At 41.9% G+C, this 22,242-nt stretch overlaps 1 protein-coding gene across 1 annotated transcript in view; it reads left to right on the forward strand.

Annotated features, from left to right (window-relative positions):
• Positions 1-16,182, forward strand: part of wnt6b (wingless-type MMTV integration site family, member 6b) — a 32,972-nt gene extending 16,790 nt beyond the window's left edge. Inside the window, exons 3-4 of the mRNA XM_042001116.1 lie at positions 13,133-13,437; positions 14,642-16,182. Coding sequence (XP_041857050.1) covers positions 13,133-13,437; positions 14,642-15,103 — 767 coding nt within the window. The 3' untranslated portion in view covers positions 15,104-16,182. The remainder of the gene's footprint in view (positions 1-13,132; positions 13,438-14,641) is intronic.
• The last annotated feature ends 6,060 nt before the right edge of the window (positions 16,183-22,242 follow it).

Here is a 22,242-nt window from a genome sequence, read left to right on the forward strand (position 1 = left end):
CCTCATTGACATCTATTTAGAGTTTTGTGATAATAAGCTGTTACAAAATTTTCTGATTACTCAAGCTTTATTTGCAGTAAAATGACACAAGACTTTGTTTTAGCTTTCAGCCCATAAAGCAATTTTGTGATTGATAAAAATCCTGGCACCGTTGTTGAAATGTTGAATTTGACTCAACTCCAGAAGGCTGCTTAGGGGTTCCTGTCAGAACTAATCTTCCAATATAAAAATTACAGCGAATAAAATTAGTAAAACTGTGGTAGTCTGAAATGCTGGCTTATAAACTCAACTGTTATTATTGTATTTGTCATTTTGGCTCTCTGCCCTTCACAAATTATTGTTGCTGCTGAAAATTCCTCGTAGTAGTTAGCAGACGCAGACTTTTTCTTCTAGGATGCCATGTGGTGTTGCACCTGAATTTTGCTTTACACATGGTGTGTATATGGAGCCTTATCTTGTAAATTTCCTTAAAATTTTGAGCACAATTTTGCTCTCTACTAAAAGGTAAGCCACCTTTTATTCATAAATACTTCAAACAACCCCATTAAAGATAAAATATCACCTTAAGTTAATACTGACTGTGAGTTACCTGCTTTGTTTTTTGTAGTATATTGTATTTCTGAAAAACACTATTTGATTGTTTGTTTGTGATTTGGTGATGCCAGAGAATTTTTGTATAGTTGAAAACACAGACATACCTGTAGGGCTTTTCTTGAGAACAACCAACCTGACTTGCACCCTCAAATTTCTGCAAAAACTAATTAGTTTTTAGCCAATATTTCAGTGTAAACCTTGCAGCACTGAGGTGTGTCTGTTAGATAACTTTCTGTAGAAAAGGTTTATTGCTTTGTTACATGGTTAAAGGGACATAACAGCATTATGTCCACATAATCTTGAGATAGGATCAACTTCTGCTAGTTTAACACTTGAATTTGCTGATCAAAATGAAACTTGTAGCCAGCATATCTGTTTGTATTTCATGCTTTTTGATGTTTCAGATCATCTGCTTGATAACGGATGCTTCACATTTCCAGTTGTACAATAATTAAATAAGTGCATACACACTAAAAAGTGCACTAAAAGTGCAAATGTTTACTTTTGAATTGCATCAAACTGGCCAAGAAGGAAGGTGTGAAGTGTGGAAATGCATGAACTGTGGATATATGTGTGTGTCTGTGTGTGTGTGTGTGTGTGTGTATATATATATATATATGTATATATGTATATACATATATATATATATATATATATCAAATAGGGGTTTTAGCTGATTTCACAACGTTACTGAAACAGTGCCATTTACTGCGAGAAGTGCAAATGAATAAATGAGCATGTTGACACAAGATTTTATTTTGCGTCAGAATTGAAAAATTCTTTCCTCTGGACATGAACCGTTCACACACACTGCTCCAAAACAAGGTCAGATTTCTGCTTCTTGTCATTAACCGGCAGTTATTATCCCTTTTTCCTTGATCTGCGCTGTGTTTAAATAACATGCAGACCCTGAAGCAGTCTTGACTCGCAGTGTGAGACAACCAGCACACAGTGATGCAGGTAATCACATAAGAGATGTTGTGGTTCTTCTTTTTAAGTAACAATAGATTGTCTGTGTGTGTGTGTAGGTCTGCACAGTAGAATAAACAAAAACCTGACTAGGGCTGTCCAGCGGTTGCACACGCACAAACACACTCATACACGGTCAAGACAAGGATTTCACAATTTTCTCATTACCCAGTTAAATCTGTGCATAATTACAGCTTATTTAAAATATGGGCAACACAAATAGGCCTTTTATGTGAAGAAAACACTCAACAGCATTATGGGCCAATGATTAAAATGGAAATGCTTAGAAATAAAAAATAAAATCGTCAAAAGGTATGCTCTGATGCATCTGACTCCTGATGTGCAACTGTTAAAATTAACTAAAACTATCAGATAAATGTGTTGAAGTGTAATAAAAAAAATGTGTACTTTGAAAACAAGGTATCTAACAAAGCTCTTCCTATATTGTCTTTGTTTAGTAAAGGTGTTTTCACACATGCTTAAGAAATGAGCTGCAGCTGTAACAGGCTGCATGATGTTGCATATTCTATTGGTTTTATACCCTTTTCTGCAGCCCCCTTGCTTTCCACAGGGGGCAGCAGTATTGTTGTAGGCACACTGATGTAATGTTGTGCTTATGTCCAAAGACATGTATGGATAAAAACACAGACAGTAATCAAGAAGTCTCATCTGCCACTCTTGATGTATTGTAAACAAAGAACAGAGATTTTCCACTGTGTATTTTCAGCTGAGGATGCATCTGTTGCACTTTGTGACGTTCAAGTGTGAACAACTTTCACTGAGAAATTCTGGGCCAAATTTTCCGCACTCTTCAGAAAATCTCTGATTTTCACAAAGCAACAACACAACAACCAGGTTACAGCAGAGCAGATCCAGTCTTGCACCAGCTGAAGCGACATTGCTGGGCTGCCCATACAACTGGAAGTCTGATGGGGGTTTCTCATAACAATATTTATTATTATTATTATTATTATTATCATTATTATTATTATTTATTTATTTATTATAGCTTATAACTTGTTGCAGGATGTATTGTAGTCCTTGACAGCTCACACTGCAGACGTTCATGCATGTGCAACTGCCAAAGGCACTTGATGTCATAAACAGTGGCTGCAGGTGTCACCAAATCACACCAAAATATGTAATTCCTTTCATTTTGTGAGAGAGTATTGTTTGTTGTAATTTTTCTTGTTTTTGAACCCATTGCTTAACAGTAAGGTCATTGTCTGAGCTTTAACAAACCTGATCACCCCTGTTGTTGCCTAAACTTTGAAAAGTGATTAAATAGATATGTGCTAAATGCTGCAGAAGGAATTGGAAGCAGACATAGACAGGCCCAGACACCCACCATGGCAGAGAATTTGTTTGGAATTCATGTCTGCAAGGAAAATGTGAAACAAGGTACCTCAAATCACCAGATTTTTGATACCTTCTTTTACACTTCTCTTTTTATTCTCTTTTCAGCCCTTAGCTTGTTTTCATTTCTCTCACCCCACACCAAAATTTTTTAGGATATAATCTCAAAAAATATAAAACAAATGAAAACATAGTTCAAATTGAAAAAAAAAAAACAAACAAAACAGTGTTTTTCTTAAAGTAAAACATGGCTACTTTTTTTTTTTTACAATTTTTTGTACAAAATACAGAAAATTCTAGGAACTGTCTTCAGCCTCTTTGCTTGTTTGGGCACTGCTTTGGTTTCTATTGCCATATTGTCCATAAAATAATTGTGCACTATTGTTTTGTACATATACGTCTACATAGTTGTATCGATGTGTTTTGAGTATGTTGTGTCTTCTGAAAATCTCCACCTTGTTTTTCAGAACACCAAGAATAATAAGCTGTGTTTTACTTGAGCTGTAATAGGTACACAGTACAAGAACAGCTATATACTGTATGTCATACACAGATACAGTACCAGTCAAACATTTCAACACACTTTCTTATTAAGTTTAATGGAAAAGTGTGTCCAAATTTTTGACTGGCACTATGTCTGCAGATAATATTCTGCCTGAATCAAGTCCAATCCCACAAAAAGATAACAAGATAAAATCTCCACATAAACAGTAAATGAGGTGAAATGTTGTTAAATGTCAAGTGCTTTACTTTTCACTCTCTTACGCAATGACACACAAGCACACAAACATGCAAATTTGTCCACACTGGAAACATTTTATGGTGTCAGGGTGTACAGCTGGTATTGATATCAAGGCATGCTGGCGTGTGCGGGTTTTGTCACACGCCACCCATTCTTTGTGTGTGTGTTCCTTTTTGTAATGAATCCCATCATGAGATATGGAGTTGGCAGTGTTGATGGTGCTGACTGCACCTCACTGCCATCCAACTCTTAGGAATGAAAGTCATTCACTCACTCTCCAGTCACAAGACAATGGATGGATAGTATTTCACTAGCTTGAATTCTATCACACACACTTGTGATGTATTCCCTAAAGAGGAAAGAGGACTTTACTTTTACTTATTTTTGCTAACCCTAAGCACTTCTGGCCAAACCTAAACCACAGAGTATTTTTACTAGAATGTCAACTTTTTTGTTTGTTTTGTTTTTGTTATTAACATTTGTAATGGCACCCTTATCATCAGGCTGTGCTAAGTCTAACCTTAAAACTCCAGCATTGTGGTCTGACCCCCCACAACTGAGCTTCAACTGTCCAACCCAATAAAATATAAATATCAATTCAATTCAATTCAATTCAATTCAGTTCAATTCAGTTAATTTTATTTGGTCATTTTTACAGACTTAGTGAAATTAAATCCATTATTAATTTATTGTTATCCACTTATGACTCAGTTAAAACAAATCCATTATATGATCCGCATTAATCCAATTTATAATAACTGTGTTTATGTTAGCCAGTTTATAAGAAATCAGGGGATTGCATTAAATCTTCTATTTGATTCAGCCCTTCATCCTAAGTGTGCATGGGGCAGCGGGTAACAGGGGAAGAGGAAAAAAAAACTTCCTTTAATAGGAAGAAAACCTCGAGCAGATCCAACTTTGGGAAGGGTGGCCATTTTCCTCAGCTGAATGAACAAGCAAACACATATACACACACACAATTTACAGCCAGTCTTCTTTATCTCAGAATAATTCATTCTGTGACTTCATTGAGGTCCACAGGGAATGAGGTTCTTTTTCTAACTTCGCTCGGTGTTTCACTATGGGAAATCGCCTTGGCGTGACCAACTACGGAAGCTCCAATGACATCACGTCTGTCAGTGACAGACCGGTCAAGCCGTGCTCGGGGCTCCGCCCCCTCATATTAACACGGCCGACCGACCCCTCCTACTCATTCTCGCTTTCTTCCCGTGAGAAACTACTTGCTCCCTCAGCGCGTTCCAGGCTACAGGGTTAGCTGCTTAACAGTTCACAGGCGTCCCGTCAAGGAGTACGTTGCCGAACGCAGTTTCACCCTAGTCAGGATTGTGCCGAGTAAGTACTTCGTAGGAAGTAATCTGTTTAGCTGCGCAGTAAAGAGCAGTGTCCGCGTCAGGGCGAGCTGTTCCCGCGGTGAGCCGGTGTAATTGCTCGGTGCACTAGCGTGTATCTGTGTAGCTAAGGCTAACGCGTCAAGGCGAGCTGAAGTGGTTGCAGTTCGGTGACATTAACTTGCTACCGGGACTGTTTACTCGAGTTAAGCTAACGTGTCACGACGAGCTAACTCGTACAGCTGCTGATAGCTAGGTTTTAGCATTGCTGCTAGCGTCAGCGTGGATACAGGCTAACGTGTTGTGACGAGTCTAGTCCTTTAACCTGTCGTGTCCCCTTTCCTTTAGTATGTCTACGGCTGTCACCCCCGCCAAAGGGTCGGAGCCCAAGGCCAAGGAGGTTGTATCCCGCCCGTGTCCCGCGTCATGCGGTTCGACCATCTCGGGCAGGGACCCTCACCCGATGTGCATAGCGTGCATGGGCCCTAAACACGCCCAGGCTTCGCTGGCTGACCCACAATCATGTTCTCACTGTGCTTCAATGCCTGAGAAAATTTTGGAAAGGAGGTTGAGAGTAGCTGTGGCTAACAGTCAGGACCCCTGTCTGGCAGCCGCCACTCCCAAGCCCGACGTCCATCAGCCGCGAGTCTCTACGAGCTGGGCGGACTTGATGGACACTGAATCCCCGGTTATGCCCCCGCTGTTCGACGACCTAGATCAGGGGGTGCTGGGGGATGAGGACGCAGAGTGCGATGCTGACTCTGACCTCCTCGGCATGGTGGATATGGAGGAAGAAGAGGAGGACGATTCTTTTCCACCCCAACAGTCGAGGCCACCTAGCGGTGCCGAGGCTGCTCCACCCATGGACAGCGACTTGTATGAAGTCTGTAAGCGTGCTGCTGCCAAACTGGGAATTGCATGGCCTGCAGCCCAGGGTGCAGAGGGGGCGGAGCGGGACCTGTATGATGGTAAGAGGCTCCCGCCAGCTCAGCCTCCACCTAAACAGCTCTTACCAGCGGTGCCAGCCTGTATGAAGGAGATGAGCCGTTACTGGCCATCCCCTTTCAAGAGCAAGCTCCCAACCAAGGGCTGTTCCAAGCTGGAGATTCAGGGGATGAGTGAGCTGGGTCTGGCCGAACCCCCAGCGGTGGAGCCTTCAGTGGCATACCACCTACATCCTAATCGCAGGTCAGTTTCAGCCTCATCCAGCGTTTCTCTGCCCAGTAAATCAGATCGCCTCACCGCATCTATTTACCAGAGGATGTATAAGTATGCAGCTCAGTCAGTGTGCTCCCTCAACGCTGTCACACTTCTGTCAGCGTACCAGGCTGAGATTTTGGAGGAGATGGGTCGCCAGCTGGATTCCCAGACCCCCAACCCCCTCCTTTGGGATGAAATATGCGTGGTGAATGATCTCCTCCTACGCTCCTCCAGGGGAGCAGTGCAGGGATGTGGCCGCATCATGGGGCTAGCAGTCACAGGTGAGAGAGCCCTGTGGCTGAATTTGTCTGGTTTAAGTGATTCTCAGAAGGCTGAGATCATGGATGCAGCATATGACCCCACCAAAGGTCTTTTTGGCCCTGCGCTGGAGAGGATGAAGGAAACCAGCACGCGCAGGAAGCAGGAGGGAGAAGCTTTTGACCTCTGCTTACCGCGCAAACCCCAGCCTCGCCCTCCTCAGCCTCCCAGTGCTGGCTTTGCAGCATCAGCAATGAGGAGGAAACCCAGCAGCACCAGGATGCAGAAGCCTGGGCCAGCACAGCAGACAGGCCACCAGCCCAAGGCAGAGAGCTCTAAGCCTTGGGGAAAACACTCCTTTGCAGCAGTGGCTGCCAGGAACAGGCCATCTTCCCACCCCGGGGAGGGGAAGAAGAAGCGTGCAACCTAGCACAGCCTCCTCAACCTTTTCTTCCTCCACCCAAAAGAAGGAGGGAGGAACACAGTCCCTTGGTTCTAAGTTTGGAGGCTCCCATTGTTCCCAGTTCTTCAGGAGCCCTCCTTCAGTCTCTCTCCTCACAAATGATGGGAGTGAAGACTCAAGGGCAGGTTACACAGTGTCACCAAGCACTCATTCAGTGTCACCAAATGTCTCCAAGGTTTCTGTTAGTGCCACCAAACACTTTACAGCACCTTTGTTCTCATTCAGGGGAAAAAGAACGATTAAAGAATGCATTCCTGCATCCAAGCAAGTTGCTGAGGGCAGAATGCTCCCCAAAAATAAAAAACACAAAAATAATCGAACTGAAGAGGGAACCCCGCCTGGGTCCGCTGTCCCCAGAAGGGGGAGCTCACGCTCCTCCGGCGGAGAGCTCTCGCCGTCGCGGAGTGATGACGTCACTCGAGTGCGACGACATGGGACCTCTGGCTTCTCGGGTGGAGAGGTGGCGCGCATGCGCAGTTCACTCTTGGGTGTTGTCAACGGTTGCCAAGGGTTACAGACTGCAGTTTGCTATGAAACCACCCAAATTCAACGGTGTGTTAGCTTCAGTAGCGAACGGAGCGTCGGCTCATGTTCTGGAAGAAGAGATTGTGTCGTTATTAAACAAACACGCAATCAGAGTGGTTCCGAGCGAGGAAATACATCAGGGCTTTTATTCCCGGTACTTCCTCATTCCAAAGAAGGGAGGCTCATCCCTGCGGCCAATTCTGGACCTCCGTGTATTGAACAAACACTTAAGAAAATACACGTTCAGAATGCTAACACACAAAGTGCTCTGCCGCTCGATTCGTCCAAACGACTGGTTTGTGACGATCGATTTAGCAGACGCGTATTTTCATATTGCCATTTATCCAGCACACAGGAAATTCCTCAGGTTCGCCTATCAAGGGGCGGCCTACGAGTTTCAGACAATCCCTTTCGGCCTTTCGTTAGCTCCGAGGGTATTCAGCAAGTGTGTAGAAGCAGCGCTGTTTCCTCTGAGGAACAGCGGCATCAGGATATTTTCGTACATAGACGACTATCTCATTTGCTCTCACTCTCGGGAACAGGTGATCAAAGATTCCGTTACGGTGCTGGATCACCTCACAGACCTCGGTTTCAGAATAAACGAGGCAATAAGTGGCGCCTGGAGCCGGCACAATGCACAGAGTATTTGGGGCTCAGTATAAACTCCCTCTCGTATCGCGTCAGGCTGTCGGAGGCGAGGGTGACGGCATTCAGTCAGTGTCTCGCGCTTTTTCAGCTGGGGAAAGCAGTGAGTTTCAGACTATGCCTTCGGCTTCTCGGACTCATGGGGTCCGTGATATTTGTGGTGCGGCTGGGGCTGCTTATGATGAGGGATTTTCAGCGATGGGTGGCATCTCTGCATCTGAGCTCTCAGCGTCATCTGCGCCGCAGAGTGAGGATAACGGCGCAGTGCATTATGGCACTCCGGCGGTGGAGAGACCCGACGATATTAACGTCTGGCGTACCTCTGGGGGCGGTGTCGTCCAGGGTAACCATGACGACGGACGCTTCTCTTTCGGGGTGGGGTGCGGCGCTTCTGGGCAGGACAGCCAACGGCGTGTGGCCCCAGCGGATGGCGCAACTTCACATAAATGTACTGGAGATGCATGCAGTGTTTTTGGCACTCAGACATTTTCTGCCCCATCTTTACGGCCGTCATGTCTTAGTGAAGACAGACAACTCCACTGTGGTAGCTTATATCAACCGCCAGGGAGGCACACGGTCTCTGCAGCTGCACAGGTTAGCTCAGAAGTTAATTGTGTGGAGCAGTTCAAGGTTCCTGTCTCTCAGAGCAACCCATGTAGCAGGGATTCTGAACAGGGGAGCGGACCTATTGTCCAGGGGGAACCCGCTGTATGGAGAGTGGAGGCTCCACCCACAGGTGGTAGCACAGATTTGGCGGAGATACGGCCAGGCAGACGTAGATCTCTTCGCCTCTCAAGAAAACACTCACTGCCCACTGTTCTTCTCTCTGTCGGACGTGAGCGCACCTCTGGGCGTCGACGCTCTGGCCCACCAGTGGCCAGATGTTCTGCTGTATGCCTTTCCGCCTCTCAGCCTGATTTCTCCGACTCTGGCCAGAGTGCGGGAGCAGGGGCTAACACTGATTTTGGTGGCTCCTCGGTGGCCGTCCAAACACTGGATAGCAGAGATAATACAGCTTCTGGCAGACGAACCATGGCCACTCCCCATACGCAGGGATCTTCTCTCCCAGGCTCGGGGCGAGATTTATCACCCTCACCCGGACCGGCTGTCTCTTTGGGCCTGGCCAGTGAGAGGTGGAACCTGAATGCTGCGGGCCTGCCTCCAGAGGTCATTGACACTATTCAGAATGCTAGGGCTTCCTCCACCCGCTCCCTTTACAGTGGTAAATGGCGGATTTTTGAGGATTGGTGCCAGCCTAGGGGCATTATCCCGTTTCAGTGTTCAGTGGTGGCATTGCTCTGTTTCCTACAGGAATTGTTGGATAAAGGAAAGGCTTTCTCCACAATTAAGGTTTATTTGGCAGCAATTTCAGCTTGTCATGTGGGTTTCGGTGATAAGTCGGCGGGGCAGCACCCTTTGGTGTGCCGCTTCATGAAGGGGGCCCGCCGCAAGCTCCCAGTGTCTAGGCCACTGGTGCCATTGTGGGATTTGTCGCTGGTGCTGGACGCCCTTTCTAACCACCCTTTCGAGCCCATTGGGGCAATAGGGTTGAAATTTCTTTCAATTAAGACAGCTTTGCTTCTGGCTCTGACCACTGCAAAGCGGGTGAGTGACTTACAGGCTCTGTCAGTCCATCCTTCTTGTTTGCAGTTAGCCCCGGGGCGGGCTAAGGCGCACTTACAACCTAATCCGGCGTTCGTGCCTAAGGTGATGGGGCATTCTTACAGATGTCCGTCTGTGGAGCTGTTGGCTTTTCACCCTCCACCGTTTTCTTCGGAGGAGGACGAGCGGCTTCATACCCTGTGCCCTGTGCGGGCTCTGGGGGTATATGTGGATAGGACAGCTGGGTTCAGGAGAACCGATCAGTTGTTTGTGTCTTGGGCCACTCCTCATAAGGGTAAACCGTTGTCTCGTCAGAGACTGTCACACTGGATAGTGGAGGCCATTTCTGTTGCTTACAGATGTAAGGGCTCCCAGCCTCCTCTGGGGGTGAGAGCCCACTCTACTAGAAGCATGGCTTCATCGTGGGCCCTGTTCAGAGGAGTGTCAGTTCGGGACATTTGCACAGCAGCAAGTTGGGCAACACCTCACACGTTTGTGCGTTTTTATAGGCTCAATGTTGTTCGTCAGTCACTGTCTCACGCTGTGCTGGAGGCAGGTGTTGCTGATCTAGGGTAAAGGTCTCTCTTTACTCATTAAAGTTCACGGCGTCAGGGAGCTGATGCAATTCGGGAGTGGGCTATATCTCCCATAGTGAAACACCGAGCGAAGTTAGAAAAAGAACGTAGGGTTACTTGCGTAACTCCTGGTTCTTTGATAACAGAGTGAGGTGTTTCACCAACACTTCCCTCCTTGCAGGGCACGGAAAGAAACCTGCTTAGAATGAGTAGGAGGGGTCGGTCGGCCGTGTTAATATGAGGGGGCGGAGCCCCGAGCACGGCTTGACCGGTCTGTCACTGACAGACGTGATGTCATTGGAGCTTCCGTAGTTGGTCACGCCAAGGCGATTTCCCATAGTGAAACACCTCACTCTGTTATCAAAGAACCAGGAGTTACGCAAGTAACCCTACGATTTTAGTCTATGCTAGTCTGTTTTTTATTTTTGTTCACACTACATTATGTCAACAACCACTGGAGATTGGTAATCCTATGACTTTTAACATTTTGGGTTTAAATTTGATTGCCATGAAATAAAATCCACAAGAGAACAATCTCAGTCACTATCAGCACTGCAGTTGTTGCTAATTAGTCCTAGTCACTAATGTAAACCTTTTTCATCACTCAGCTGGGCCTTATCAGTGTGAAAAAAAACATCCTCATTAACCGAACTCTTTTCCCCTTCACTACTAATTCACTATACTGAACAGATGCAACCCAGAACAGCTTCACTGTGCTTACAATAAGCCAGCGTTGCAGAGTCAGCTAAAGGCGCAGCTGAAGAAACAGTTCGCTAGCATGCTAGCATTCCCTTAAAAATTGTCTTGGCATTGTTAGGATCTCCCTTACTGACTTAGAGGTGTATTACCAAAGTAATAACCAGAAGTAGTAAGTAACTAGTAAGAAGAGTAAATAGTATATGTCAGTCTACAATGTTTAGGACTATACATTGACACTGAGGGCCACAGTAACCATGAGTATGTAAGATTTGTATACATCAAAATAATTCTAAACTCCTTTTTTGTTTCATGGACATAGTATATCAGTGAAATTAATTAAATTAAAAATTATTTATTATTCCCAGAGGAAAATTGTAATTCAGTAGTGTTACAATTTTTATGCAAGTAATAGATACTCATGGCATAACACTATGTTTTGCTAACAGCATCATATCATTGTTTGTTTTCATCTTTCCTATAATTTGCTAAAACATAAATAAAAATTTGGCCTTTTCATTTACTTTTTCCTCAGCAAACTTTAGTTACACCAGTAAAGATAACCCCAACAGTCAGGTTTTATACTCAAATAGGGATAGGTATACCAACACTCTGGAGTCAATACTTTGATATCTGCCAGTCCAAATATCAGATTTAATACTCTTGAGTAACAAGATACCACTGTGCTAATTCAAACCATGAAATTTATTTTCATTTCATTATTTCCAGAATTTTAGGCTATAAAATTACATGCAAAACCCAGCTATGGTGTCTCCCTTTCATATCGACCATGGCACATGTAATGGTAGCCTATCAGAAGTCATGATGTCATAATGATACTGCTAATGTTCGTGATGACAATGTTGTGTTTTAATATTTTTTATTATATTATGTTAAATTTAAGAAATTCAATTTTTTTATATTTTGTAGTCTAATTTTTTTTATATAATTTTAAAAGGATTAATTTTCATTTTATTTGTATTTATTTTACTCAATATGTTTTGTTATAATTTTGTAAGCAATACTCAAGTATTTAGGTTTATGAGTTGTAATCATATTCCATATTGCCCTTGCAATAAAGATACTAATGCACATTGTACTCTTGTGGTTGTCATTAAATGGGCAAAAAGTATTGGTATTAATGAAAAAATTAAATAAACTAATAGTTTTGGTTTGACATGAAGCATTTAAATATCGCCTATCTCTATTATCAATGTTTAAATACTTATTGTAAAATATATACAACAATACACATTAGATTCCATATGAATTTAAACAAAGAACAAAGCACTTAGAAATCAGAATTCCCTTATTTTAGCCCAGTCATGAATGCTACTTTGTCTTTAGAATAAATGACGAGTTGAGTTGATGACGTGTTGAGTTGAGGGTCAGAATAATGCCAAAGCCAATGGGGAGGACATGTAATAAATTTGCAGTTGTGATTGGACATTCCTTCAACCAGGAGTGCTAAGCTCTGCACCCAAAATAAACCAGCAGCTGTAGTGTGTTTGAAAGTGCAAGTGTTTGAATGTGTGTACATTACAAAGACACAGCTGTTCTTTCAGCACCACAAATCCAGTGACGTTGGAGATTGTTATGCACCGGGACCAAGAGGAAAGTGCTTTTATCCTTTTCCATGAAGCTGAGAAGTTGCCTGACCAGACTAACAGTCAAATGTCTAGATGATTTGATGGATTTTTATTAGCATATTTAACAAGTTTAATTTAGTTTTTTTTTGCTTTAAAATTTTTAAAGTGACATGAAAACATAAATGCCTGTGTTGGACTCTAAGACTTAGCATATTGGATTCCACAAGCTATTTTAGAAAAATCAGCTTGACCTGCTTGCTTCTTAGCTTGTTGTACTACCTAAGCAGCCTGTTTGTACGCCCAAAACAGCTAACCTGGCTTTGTCCAAGTTTAACACCATGTTTAAATCTGTCTACATATCAACTAACAGTTCTTTCATCTTGATATTTTCCATCATACTGTATGTGCAAACTCCCCATCTGTGTTGGGTTCATTTCCAAATTAGTTCCAATATTAAATCTTTTAAACTTCACAAATGGATTTCTCTTGGTGCCGTCAAAGTTCAAGTAAAATGACTTTCTGCTCCTGCATTTGATAACCTTGTGTGTGTTTTGTCCCTCTTACTGCAGATATACGAGAGACGGCGTTCGTCTATGCCATCACAGCTGCTGGTGTAACGCATGCTGTGACCCAGGCCTGCAGTATGGGGGACCTTCTGCAGTGTGGCTGTGAAGCAACCAGAAACAGGGCGCCTCCAAGGCCGCTGTCATCCTCCTCATCTGGGGACGGGGTTAAGTGGGAGTGGGGAGGCTGTGGAGATGATGTGGAGTTTGGTTATGAGAAGTCAAAACAGTTCATGGACGCCAAGAGAAGAAGGGGTAAAAGCGATATTAGAACGCTCATTGACCTCCACAACAATGAGGCTGGCAGACTGGTAAGACACAGTTTAACAAGTTTTGTTTGACTTTTTTTTCATCAGTAAGATTCCCAGTACATTTTCCACCACATCAGCAAGCTTGATTAAAAAAAAAAAAAGGTGTTGCTTGCTCTTTGGAATGTTCCTTCATTCCATAAACATGTAAAAGAGAAAGACATCACCTCTAGCCATATTAGTGCAGTGCTGTAAGTTGATATTCTAACAAGAATCAGGTTTCTGAAACAAAAAAAAAACAAGAACTTGTCAAACATTTTGTTTATAAGCCTCCAAGGCAGGTGTCCTTGCAGAAGTTTTAACATCTTTTTTGTGTGCATTAGCACCAAATGAGTTATGGCCATGACAAACATGCTATCAAAAAGTGGTAATAATGCATCCTTCAAGTCTCATTAGACTTTAGTTTCTTTTGCTATTTTTTTTCTTTGTCTCAGTGTGTTACTCTCCACTTGCAGAAATGTTGCACTAAAACCAGATGCTGTTATTAAGTTTGTTTGCACTTAGTTTGTTAGGGTCAAACGAAGGTAGAGAGGAACAGAAGGGAGGTTTTTTGGGATGTAGTCCAATTATAGCATTAGCGACAAACCATTTAAACACCAGTTACAAAAAACAAAAAAAAAACAAAAAAAACCACACACACATATTCCCAGAGGTTGAGAAATAAACTTGTTGTGATTTGTTTGCATTTCTGTTTGTGTGCATGCATGCATGTGCGCTTGTACACACTCTTTGTATGTGTATGTGTTTAAATGGACAGGTGTGCGTGTGTGTTTGTGTGAGATGGGTTAATTATGTGCAGTATAAGTGAATGATCTGTTGTCAAGGCTTGTTAGATGTAGGAAGGCCAGAGGCAACGTGGATGGAAAGGGGGGTTGGGTAAAAATTCCTTCTGAATAGCGTCTGCTTTTATCTCACCCATCTATCAGTGTTTTTGTGTGCGTGTGGGTGTGTTTGTGTGTATGTGTGTGCATGATGTGGTGGCTTTGTCTGTGATATATTGAGAACACAATAATAAATTTTTCTTTAGTGAACTTGTCATTTGTCAAAAAGCCTCACTTCAGGGTACAAGTTAAAAGTTCTTTGTCTCTTTTTTTTTGTTTGATCAAGCTTCTCTCTTTCTGTTTTTTTTTCTTTACCTGTTTGCCCTTCCTCACCCCTCTATTCCCCTCAACCTACACCCCCTCCTTTCTACACTTCCCCCTGCTAGGCAGTGAAACTCTACATGCGGACTGAATGCAAGTGCCATGGACTGTCGGGCTCATGCACCTTGCGCACGTGCTGGAAAAAGATGCCTCATTTCCGTGAGGTGGGCGACCGCCTGTTAGAGCGTTTCAACGGCGCATCCAAGGTGATGGGCGGTAACGACGGGAAGACCCTGATTCCTGTCGGCCAAAATATTAAGCCACCGGATAAGCAAGATCTGATCTACTCGGACGAGTCTCCAGATTTTTGCCTCGCAAATCGAAAAACGGGTTCACTGGGAACGCGGGGGCGCACATGCAACAGCACAGCCATGGACATCAGCGGCTGTGATTTGTTGTGCTGCGAGCGAGGCTACCGGGAGGAAACAGTGGTGTTTGAGGAGAACTGCTTGTGCCGTTTCCATTGGTGTTGTGTTGTCCAGTGCAAGAAGTGCTTGGTGCGAAAACAGCTGAGTCTGTGCCACTGATGGACAGAGTTGAAAAGTAGTCAAATTACTATAATTTTAACTACTTTTGTTATTATTTAGGTCCTTGCTTTAGTCTCAGTGGTGTGAACAAAGGACAGGATTTAGATTTTCATGATCATTTTTTTTTTTTTTTTTTTTTTTACAGTCAGTTATATCGCCAAAAGCTTTCATTTTAAGTATTGTTTGATTCCTATGAGTTAGCCTAAAATGTTCCTTCTCTGAACTACCTATTTTGTCTTTCTTATTTTTGACAAAGGACCAAAGAATGTTCAGTTATATTAAATCAAAGAATCTACACGTGGATGATCTAGTTTTTAGAGGCTGGCACAGTTTGTGTCTCCTCTTAACAACTGATTCAAAAACACAGCTTTATGTGTTTTTAAACCAAAAAGGTTTACATATCAGTATAATGATTTGCCCAAATTTACCCTATTACATCAACTTATAACACATAATGGTGATATAATTTGTGTCCCTGTTACAGTTACTGCACCATAATCATTTCATAAAACATGGACACCAAGTACAAACATATGCTGGTACTACTGTGTCAAACATTACGCACAAAAAAGGGAAATTCTGTCACATTACAAGATTTGAAGAATGGTGTCAACACCATTCTTTACAGGTGTAGACTTAGCCTGCCAGCAAAGACTCTTATTTATGTAAAGATATGATGACAAGACTACTCATTTCCATCCCTCCCAGAAGCACTTTGGATACAGTAGTTGCTGTGGACTTCCTCAACAGCTTGGCAATAAAAATGCCTGGCTTTGGCTGCCTCCTCTAAACGTAAAGAGAAGGCTTTATTTCCCTGACATTATTTGGTATCAAGAAAATGTACCTTTTTTGTTAATCTGTTATGATATACAGGGCTAATATAATAATGCACTTTGGATGTTAGTTTCAGTTTGATACTGTAAGTGCATATTTGTGTGTGTATGTGTGTGTATGTGTGTTAGAGTGCATGCATGACTGCGTGTTTGTTCAGGTTGGCCAGTTATCACCATACTCTCGGTGGACAGTACTTTAGTTTGTATCTGTAAATTGCTGTCTGTCATCTATGCTGGTTATTAAAAGCACACCACTCCTTAACTCTTTCTCTGACTGAGACGGGCAGTATCTTTTTATTGTTGGTTTTCTTTTTCTGAGGACGTATGTTTCCAATGAAGCTTTCATGTCAGCTCATTTACACTTAAGTTTTATTATCCAACCATGCACAGGAAGTATACTGAACTACATCACCACAGTGTTTCAGCTTGTTCTGTAAATGCTTTTGTGTGTTTTGTGTTCCACTAAGTGTTTATCTGGTATCTTATCTTACCATTAATAATCACAGGGTCAGTTGTGTGGGATCCTTTCGTTGGTGGTGTTTCATGACTCATACTTTATCTGGATGTTGTTCCCAAAGTCACTTTATTTTGTTTTTTTTATTTGCTGTATGGTGGCATTTTATGAGGGCCAATATCAAATAACCACTTTGGTATTGACATCTTTGACTGAAGTTCTGCATCCACTTTTGCCATAGAAACCCCCCAATATTTGCACAAACAATCACTTTATTTTTCACAGTTAGGGCATGTAAATTAGGAACAAAACAGTCCAATTATTTTGTCATCACTAGCCTGGGTACAGCTCAGTCAGACCACCACTCAAACTGCACAAATGGCTGTTGAGTAACTTTCTATCTTTTTCTGCAAAAAATCAAACTGCTCAGCTTTGCTTGATGGTCTGTGAACAGTCATCTTCCTTTTAATGTCATTCCAGAGGTTTTCAACAGGGTTCAGATCTGGAGATTGAGCTAGCCATGACAGGCTCTTGATGTGGTGATCCTCCATCCAGACCTTGATTACCCTGGCTGTGTGGCCTGGAGGATTGTCCTGCTGTAATTCTCTAAGTTGGGGAGCACAATCTTAGCATAAGAAAGTTTTTATTTATTTTTTTTATTTTTTATGGGATAGCCTTGTATGTGGCTTTATTAATACAACCTTCACAAAGACACATCTGCCTTATTCCAGCTTGCTGAAGTACCCCTTGATCATCACTGCTCCTCTATATTTAACAGTCAGCGTAACACACTGTAGGTTGTAGGCCTCTCCACGTCTCCATCTAACCATAAAATGACTGGACTGGACTCAGAGAAGATTACGTTACTCCAGTCTTCTACTGTCCAGTTCCTGAGGCCTTTTTCCTCAATTAAGGTGTTTTGCATGGCAGTCCTGGCTATAGGAGCCTGTTTGTGCCATGCACTTCACTCGGTCTCAGTTTGCCAGTGTTTGATGGTCATGTGATGGTTCTTGAGTGATCGATTTGAGATAAAACCCTTTATTGTTCAAAGTTGTTTTTGCCCTTTGCCAGATTGTAGTTTTGTTATTCTCATAAAGCAGAATAAGATGTTCTGGTGTAAGAATTAAATTTTTGGGAATATTATTCAAAGATGCTAATGTAAGAATAAATAGCAGTGGTGTCTTTTTTCCCCCCCAGAGCTGTATTTCTCTCTTTGCGGTTGGAATATTTAAACAATTTTTTCTAATTTGTGGGGTAAAACTGAACATGTCCCTAAAACAGCAAATGAAAAAATGACATAAGGACTTTTTGTTGTTGTTGTTGCATTACATTGCAAAAAAAAAAAAAAAAAAAAAAAAAATTGTTGCAGACAGGTGAAAAGGTTTTATTGTCAAATAATCTAATTAGCTCAACCTTAATCTGCAAATCGTATAAGATTAATTAATCTGTCATGTAATTAAATACAGCTTATGACATGTTGCTTTGGATTTTACTTCTGCTCTTCATTTTTTTATTCTGCAGAAATCATTTGGTAATTGGATATTACTCCACAATTTCACTGAACTAAAATTTTGTAAACAGAACACAGCAACGAATGACTTTAAAAAGCACCCTTTAATGGGATAAGTATTCATTATCTCATTTAGTCTTCACTACCTGAAAAGTAGTGGTGCTTGAATGTTCTACATTACTTTATCAATATGACCTGAAAGCATAATGAAACAAACCCTCAAAGAAAGTAAAGGGAAGTCAACTGAAACAAACAAAATGAAACCATACCCATTCAGTGACTTGTTGCAAAAATATGTTGGTGTGTTTAAGCAATTACACAGGAATCAGGTGTTGTTAACCTCTGCAGAGGTGGTCAACCAAACAAAGATCACTCCAAGGCAAGGTGTGCAGTTGTCTGTGAGATCTCAAAGGAACTCTGGGTAACTTATAAGCTCCCGAAGGCCCCTCTCATGTGAACTAATATTAATATTTACCATCAGGAGAACACAGAAGAACAACAGCAGATCAAAGAAAAATCCAAATTTTACTCTGCATTAGCATAGCTCCTTCTCAACATTTTGATAAAAATCCCAAGGAAAAGCCTAAAACAAATCATTTTGAGTAAATTTGAAGAACTATCTTTGTAGAATGAAAAATGCTTAATTTCAGCATAACAGGTTGGTGGATAGAATGATTAAAGAAGGATAAAAATAATGTTTACGGATGGCAAAGTCAAAGTTCTCAGTTCACTTGAACTGAATTCTTGTTTTTAAGGATGTGAAGTGTAACTTTCATGTGAGATAAACCACTAACATTCTCATGCTGAAACTACTTTAGCAAGAGGATGTGCGGACAGGGGTTAAACAAACTTACGTTAATGTATTATCAGCAGTTAACAGAAATGTTTAGTTGTGATTATTGCCACAGATAAAAAGATCACACCAAGTACTGACAAAGTTTTACATGCATTTTCCATACAAAAATGTGTCATATTGGTCATTTCTCAAAAAAGACCAAGTACAGTTGTGTTATCTTCATTTACTTATTTACTTTAGGGAAATGCCAATAAGGTTTATACATTTAATTTCTGCAAAAATATATATTAAATAAATGTTGACTAATTAAAGCCTTTTATCAATTTTTCCCCCTGTGATAATTCTTCCCAAACCAGGTCCCTTTTGCACTTCTCTCGATTATAATCTCCGTTCCACTCAAGTAAAGGTATTGTTTTGAGGTATTTATGCTACAGAAATGAAGAGGCAGTGGGGGATGGGGTGGGGGCAGGAGGCCTGTATTAGTCTGAGCTGTACAAGTTGACACAAGTTCATATTTTCCAGGAATTTGTTGCACGGTGGTGTGCAACACTTGGGCCATAGGTTGTGTTTAATACATGGAGAGTTAGGCCAAAATGCCATGGGGCACTCAGTTCCCACTGCCCCTTTTCTCTTCTCCTCCTTCTGGCTTTAACCTGTGCAGGCATTCAGTGTTGCATGGGCAAAGCCAGAGAAAATAGACAAGAGAGGAGATAGATTTATAGGAGCATTGGTATAAATATAGTTGCCTCTCGACATCTGTGTGCATGTGTCTGCATGTGGCTGTCTTTTTGAGTTTGTGTCCGTTGGAGTGTGTGGCCAGGCTATAATGGGCGTATTTTTCCATGGGTCCCTTGGAGAGAGAAATAGTGCCTGAGGTATGCAACATCACCTCTAACAGAGATGAGTTTTTGTCTCCACCTATGTTGACTGTTCAGCACTTACACACTCACAAGTGCAGCCTTGCACACGAAGAATTAATGAATGGTTGCCACTGTAAATGGATACATAGTGATAATACATCAATCAGATAAATAGCGTCCTGTCATTGCTTATCAGCCACAGTGGAGTCTTGGTGGTCTGATTCTTTATGAACTTTCTTTAAAATATGTGTTTACTTGAAGTAAAACAAGGAAAGGGCTACAGTGGTGACGGAAGTGATGGTATTTTACAAAAATGAAAAATGAATGGGCCTCTGTCCAAATGAAGGACAAGGAAGGGAAAATTAATGAGCAGAGAGGGGATAAGCAGGGGGAAACTGATGGAAAGATAAAGGAAGGAAGAAACAGACAGAAAACCTGGAGGTAATTTGACTCCATAATGCTCCTCCATTTGTGTGAACTTTCCTTCAATCCCCTATTAATCTAGTTCTGAGATGTTGCTTACACAAAGGGCACATCTAGAGATCACCTCAGTGTGGGGTTCCATCTGATACCAATGAGTGTAATTATGGGGGTTGTTAAACAATGTTTAACACAAACCGTGAAATGAAGGAATTTAGCTTCTTTTGTAGATGAATCATGCGCCAAATTTATAATTAATCATGCTCTACAAATAAAGTTATGCCCATTTCCACAATCACACTAATTCTTGTGAACATGCACACACAACCTCTGCATTGGTTCTGTGTGTATGGAAGAGACAGTCATTTTTCTGAGTTAATGCAGGCCCTGGAGGTGATGGCTCAGCTGCTGCCTAAGTTCCACAGCCCACCCAACTCGACTGCTAGTGCTAAAAGACTTAATAGTCCATTTTGTGCACAAAAAACATCCTCACCTTTTAAGCAAAGCTTGCCTCAGGACCCTTAAATGACATTTACTGTACTACAAAACACATCTAGAGCATTTGACATGACTAATCTTGCACAAGATTGCTCCTGAACATAAGGTAAGTGGTGTGCTAAGCCAGATAAATGGCTGTGCAGATGAAGCCCAGCTAGAGTAGATTCAGTTTAAAATGTACTTTGGCAGCTTAACTGCACTTCTTGAGTACTATGCTATACAGGGAAATGTGAGTGCTTTTCTCAAGAAACCTGTCATCATTGCAACATCCTAAAACAACGCTTGCTGCCTTGAGAAAGACTCTGACCCAAATCATTGTTGTGGGTGGATAAACACTAAATTGACCTCGCAATGTATCTCTTGCTCATCTTTTTCCCCTCACCCTCGGCTCCCCTAAATCACCCCACGCCCATCCCATTTCTGTCTTTTTCTCTTCCATTTCTCTGTCACATGTGCAGCATTGCTTGTGATTGTGTCATTTATCAAACTAAGACTCTCTGCCCCATGTCCTCTCCTCCTACTTCTCTGTTATCTTGGCTTGTGAAAACATGGCTGCCAGGAGTTGGTGGGAGATCGAGGGCGTCTGGTGTCTGTTGTGGCTTCTTTGGCTCAGAGACTGTTCCTGCGTGGAAGACAGGGCAGGCCTCTTTGACTTTAGGACAGATAATAAACATAGCTGTTTGTGCAACAACAGACTTGGAAAACCTTGATGGGAAACAAACGACTAGGTTACTAAAGTACTCACATATGTGTATGGGCACATTTTGATCTCTAGAAAACAGACTCTTATCATTTGCAAATGTCCCCAATGTGGTAGCGGATAAATGTGTGCAAGACAATCTTCAGTCTCGACAAGTGATGCTGCAACAATATGTTCTGCAGTGAAGAGCTCAATTACTGTAAAATACTGTATTTGCAGGTCATTTGGGGCCAACATACCAACAACATAGAGTAAGCAAGTCTAAGTGGCATTTTTAAAGTGCAACCAGAAATCCAGTGGCCATTTTGGCATTTGAACACAAGATGGCGGTCTTGGAGCAGAAAGTTATCTACTGAAAAGCTTTAGCTCTGCCTTTCCTATCTTAAAAGACATCCCACAGAGGTCTGATGATAATATTAATAACAATGATCAGAAATTCTACTGAATATGATCTGAGGTGATTTAAAAATACAATGATATTAAATTTAAAGGTGCACAAACAGAATGGAACAAACATACAGCTTATACTTTTAAAGCAGGTGCGGTGGTTTGTGTGAAAGTGTTGCTTTAGAAATCATTGTGCTCTACGAAAAGAAAAAGAAATTAGTATTGGTATTTTAGGCTTAGTAACCCATGTAATCATCTGAATGTTCTTTCTGCTGTAATTATGATAAGGCTTTAAACAAATTCTTGGATCTGCAGAGACGGCCACCTTGCATTCCTCCTAAGTTGGATTGCACACACACACTTTTAAGCACAAACATTGTGAGATAACAATAGCACACAAACATGTTGTAATTATCCCCAATTAGGGATGCCCTAAGGTAGATGAGGCGGCACCAAAAAACAAGCATGTCTGATTTCACTAACCAATAGAGTGAGTTGGCAATGTGCGTGCACGGCTGTGTGCATGTGTGTGTGTAAATAAATCCATCCATGGCTACAACTTATAGTAGACTAGTTTTAGAATAACATGATATCAGGCTCTTGTTTAAGCTGGGCTCTCCAAGTCTTTTATAGCCATTAAAAGATGAGGAAGAATGAGGTTCGGCAGAGGTTGAGTACTAA

The sequence above is a fragment of the Melanotaenia boesemani genome, chromosome 12, assembly GCF_017639745.1.
Source record: "Melanotaenia boesemani isolate fMelBoe1 chromosome 12, fMelBoe1.pri, whole genome shotgun sequence".
Taxonomy (NCBI): domain Eukaryota; kingdom Metazoa; phylum Chordata; class Actinopteri; order Atheriniformes; family Melanotaeniidae; genus Melanotaenia; species Melanotaenia boesemani.